At 57.1% G+C, this 4580-nt stretch overlaps 1 protein-coding gene across 1 annotated transcript in view; it reads left to right on the top strand.

Annotated features, from left to right (window-relative positions):
* The window catches only part of TSC2 (tuberous sclerosis 2), a 48420-nt gene that overhangs the window by 22301 nt on the left and 21539 nt on the right, over positions 1-4580 (top strand). The window contains exons 12-14 of the mRNA XM_011962468.1: positions 3-210; positions 1440-1595; positions 2384-2500. Of these exons, the coding sequence (XP_011817858.1) occupies positions 3-210; positions 1440-1595; positions 2384-2500 (481 nt within the window). The remainder of the gene's footprint in view (positions 1-2; positions 211-1439; positions 1596-2383; positions 2501-4580) is intronic.

Raw genomic sequence — 4580 nt, 5'->3', positions numbered from 1 at the left:
AGCTCTGTGCCCTGGGTGCCTGGATGCGGGAGGACCCAGAGTCGGGCTGGCCTGTGCCAGGCGGACAGGGTGGTGCGGGGCCGTGGCCGGGCACTCCCCACCCGCCCCAGCAGGCTGCTGTCCCACAGGAGCGAGTCCCGAGGTGCCGTACGCATCAAGGTGCTGGATGTGCTGTCCTTTGTGCTGCTCATCAACAGGCAGTTCTACGAGGTGCGTGTCCAGGGTGGCCGCACTCGGGGCTCAAGGCTGTTTCTCCATGGGGTGGGCTGTCTCCGTTGTGCACATGCTCCCACAGAGCCGGACTCTGCCTGGGACTTCGGTCCTGCCGGGCCCTCTGCAGCCCCCAGTGTGGTCTGTTTACCCCTGTTCATTTGCTGGCTTGCTCATCCTGGGCGCCTCTGCCAGGCCTTGACATGTGGCCAAGTAGCAAGGAAGGCACAGTGCCTGCCCTCAGGGAGCTCCAGCCGGGTTGTCACCGAACACAGAAGCCTTTTAAGAATTCTGTTCAGGTTCATTTAGATCAGTCTCGTGTGGGGACGTTGTCTTCTGTTTCTGTCATGACGTTCACCCTGTGCACCTGGCCTGATCGCCAGCCCTGCCTGGTCTCTCTCTTCTGCGGGCTCTCCCTCTGCACTCCCTCCTCTGGGAGCTCTGTGGCCCCAGGCCCACCTTCCTTGAGAGACATTTGTGTGCCTGCCAGCCATACCCCTTTCCCAGGAGGCGCAGCTTAGCTCTGAGACTGTCCTTTCCCACCGCACCCCTCCCTGCAGCCTCGCAGTCCTGCCCTCCCGAGAGCTGCCCGCTCTGCTCCTCTCCCCAGCCTCCACTCTCCTTGAATTGCCCTCTTCTGGGCGTTGCAATCCCGCTTCCCATCTGGTGGAGCTAAGGGCTGCCTCCCGGAAGTTCCTCTGGGTCCTCTGGCTTCTCTCATCAGGGCTGGTCTTGTCCTGGTCTCTGTTACTGTGGAACTTTTTACCTGCTTCTGTGAAAACTCACGCTGTCCCCAGCACAGCACGCACACACACATGCACACTCACACATGCACGCACAGGCGCACACGCCCACGCCCACGCATGCATACACCGCACGCACTCACCCTCTCACACGCACAGCACCATGTGGGAGGGGTTCTCGGCTGTGACAGTGAAGGGCGGGGCCTCACCTCAGCTGCTCCTTGTGAGTCGTGGGCCCCGTGCCTGTGCCGGGTCGCCCTGCGGTGCTCACCAGCCTTCTGAACGAGGAACTGGACAGGATCCCTGGGAAAGGGCCCTGGGGTCTCTGAGTCACGCTCGGCGGGGGCTTGTGCTCCCTGCCCAGCTGTGCTGAAGGCCCGAGGGACATGGCCGCTGGTTCCGGGTTGGTTCCTGAGGAATTGGAAGGGTCACGAGATGCGGCTCTTGCTGGGCTGGTGCTCACTGGTCTCCCTTGTGCCCGTGCAGGAGGAGCTGATTAACTCAGTGGTCATCTCTCAGCTCTCCCACATCCCCGAGGATCAAGACCACCAGGTCCGAAAGCTGGCCACCCAGTTGCTAGTGGACCTGGCAGAGGGCTGCCACACACACCACTTCAACAGCCTGCTGGACATCATCGAGAAGGTGAGAGCTGTTGCACCCAGGGATGGGTGCTAGGGTGCCAGAGCTCCATGGGCAGAAATGGTCTCTGGGCCGTCTGTCCCCTTCTTTGAGTGACTGGACGGCTGTCTCCGTAGGTGAGGCTCCCCTCCCTGCAGGATGGGTGTCCCGAGGCCTTTGCAGGGCCTGCCACTGCTGGGTTTGTGTCCCGACTGAAAGTCCTGGACCTGGGTGTCCTGTCGCACTCTGGGGCAGCTGGTCTGGGCCTCCTGGACCCACGCTGGAGCCCAGACCTGGGGCCGGGGCTTTTTCCTGCCATCCTTCCTGCCCAGCCAATAGCTTGCTCTTTGATTTTCAGATGCGTTTTGGTTTCTGCACAGTCACTCGGGTATAAAGGGTATCTTTGCTTTTGAGAAAAAAAGATGAAGGGTGGGCACAGTGGCTCACGCCTGTAATCCCAGCACTTTGGGAGGTCGAGGCGGGTGGATGGCTTAAGGTCAGGAGATCGAGACCAACCTGGTGAACATGGTGAAATCCCGTCTCTACTAAAAATACAAAAATTAGCCATGCGTGGTGGCGGGCGCCTGTAATCCCAGCTGCTCGGGAGGCTGAGGCAGGAGAATCGCTTGAACCTGGGAGGTGAAGGTTGCAGTGAACCCAGATTCTGCTACTGTTCTTCAGCCTGGGCGACAGAGCAAGGCTCCGTCTCAAAAAAAAAAAAAGAGAAGGTGTTTGTGGTAGAAAGTGTTCTGACGGGCTGTTGCCGCAGAGATCTGTGAGCCTGCATGTAAGTCCTGGCCTTCTCTTTAAAGGTGATGGCCCGCTCCCTCTCCCCACCCCCGGAGCTGGAAGAAAGGGATGTGGCTGCGTACTCGGCCTCCTTGGAGGATGTGAAGACAGCTGTCCTGGGGCTTCTGGTCATCCTTCAGGTGGGTGTCTGCAGGAGGCCTCTGCGCCCTGGCGCGTGGCTGGCTGTTGTCCACCAGCTACATCTGCGTTGTGTTGGAGTCTTCCCCGGCGGGAGCCGGGCCCTGCCTGGGTTTGCTGAGGGTGCAGTGGTCCCGGCAGGCAGCGGAAGCTTCCTGCTCTTGTGGAGGGATGGAAGGAGATCCTGTTGCTTGCCTCTCCTGGTCAGAGCAGGGATGCGAGAGGCCCTGTTCTACTCACTGAGCAGAGCCTGTCTGTGTGCTCCTGAGTCAGGGCCGGGACCATGGGCCATCCTGGGCACCCAGCACAGCACTTGGGAAGTAAGGGTGGCCCTCCATTCCCGCCCTGCAGTCTGTTTAGTATTTGCAGCTGTTTTGTTGAGATTTGATTCACATATCATGCAGTTTACCCATTCACAGTGAACAATTCAATGGTTTTCAGTAAATTCACAGAACTCTGCAGCCATCCCCACAGTCAGCTTGAGAACCTCCTGAGCATGCCAGCAGTACACGCTCCCATCCCCCGTTGCTCCCTTACCCCCAGGTACCACCAAGCTGTTTTCTGCCTGTGTGGATTTGCCTACTCTGAACATTTCATGGAAGTGGAGTCACACACAATTCATCCACAAGATGTTGGATGGTAGAACAATTTCCTGTCTTGTGACTGGATTGTTCCACCCAGCGCCATGCATCCAGGCCCATCTAGGTTATGGCAGCTGTCGGTGCTTCCCTCCTTTTCATGGCTGAGTAGTAGTCCATCATCTGGAGGGAGCACATTTTGTCTATTTGCTTTTCCATTGGTGGACATTTGGCCTGTGTCCGCCTGGCAGCTGCGGTGTTGGTGCTGCTGTGAACCGTCTCCTGTGAGGGTTCCGCCTGCATTTTCACTTCACCTGGGTCAGCACCTGGGAGCGGATTGTTGGGCCCTAGGTTTAGTCTGCACGTGATGTTTCTAGGTGGTACCAGGCTGTTTTTCACTGGTCCTATGCCATTTTCCATCCACTCGAGCAGCATGTAAGGGTTCTGATTTATCTTTTTTTTTTCGATGCAGTCTCACTCCGTCGCCCAGGCTGGAGTGCAGTGGCCGGATCTCAGCTCACTGCAAGCTCCGCCTCCCGGGTTCACGCCATTCTCCTGCCTCAGCCTCCCGAGTAGCTGGGACTACAGGCGCCCGCCACCTCGCCCGGCTAGTTTTTTTTGTATTTTTAGTAGAGACGGGGTTTCACCGTGTTAGCCAGGATGGTCTCGATCTCCTGACCTCGTGATCCACCCGTCTCGGCCTCCCAAAGTGCTGGGATTACAGGCTTGAGCCACCGTGCCCGGCCAATTGTTTGTATTATTAGTAGAGGCTGGGTTTCACCATGTTGGCCAGGCTGGTCTCAAACCCCTGACCTCAGGTGATCCGCCTGCCTCGGCCTCCCGTAGTGCTGGGATTACAGGCATGAGCCCCCGTGCCCAGCCTGCCTCTAGTTTTCAAAGCCTCACAGCATCACTTAGGGGTGATTGTCAGTGTCAGTATCGTGTAAAATACAACATGTGAATCAGTTTGCTCAAAAGCTCATCCATAAGATGTTGGATGGTAGAACCATTTCCTGTCGTGTTTATATGTCATGGTCTTTTATTTTTTGCCATGGAAGTTTAAAGTGGTGATTAATTTTTTATTATTATTAATATTTTGAGACAAGATCTCACTCTGTCACCCAGGCTGGGGTGCAGTGCTGTGATCATAGCTTACTGCACCTTCGAACTCCTGGGCTCAAGTGATCGTCCTGCCTCAGCCTCCCAAGTAGCTGTGACCATCGGCCCACGTCACACACCTGGCTGATGTTTTCATTTTTGGTAGAGATGGAGTCTTGCTGTGTTGCCCAGGCTGGCATCAACCTCCTGGCCTCAAGCAATTCTCCCACCATAGCCTTCCAAAGTGCTGGGATTTCAGGCGTGAGCCACCACGCCTGGCCGTGGTGTTTGATTAAAAACCAGGCCTCTGGCTGGGCGCGGTGGCTCACACCTGTAATCCCAGCACCTTGGGAGGCCGAGGCAGGTGGATCACGAGGTCAGGAGATCGAGACCATCCTGGCTAACA

The sequence above is a fragment of the Colobus angolensis genome, unplaced genomic scaffold, assembly GCF_000951035.1.
Source record: "Colobus angolensis palliatus isolate OR3802 unplaced genomic scaffold, Cang.pa_1.0 Scaffold59, whole genome shotgun sequence".
Lineage (NCBI taxonomy): Eukaryota > Metazoa > Chordata > Mammalia > Primates > Cercopithecidae > Colobus > Colobus angolensis.
Note: the sequence above shows the minus strand (reverse complement) of the source record. Positions and strands in the feature narration are given on the sequence as shown.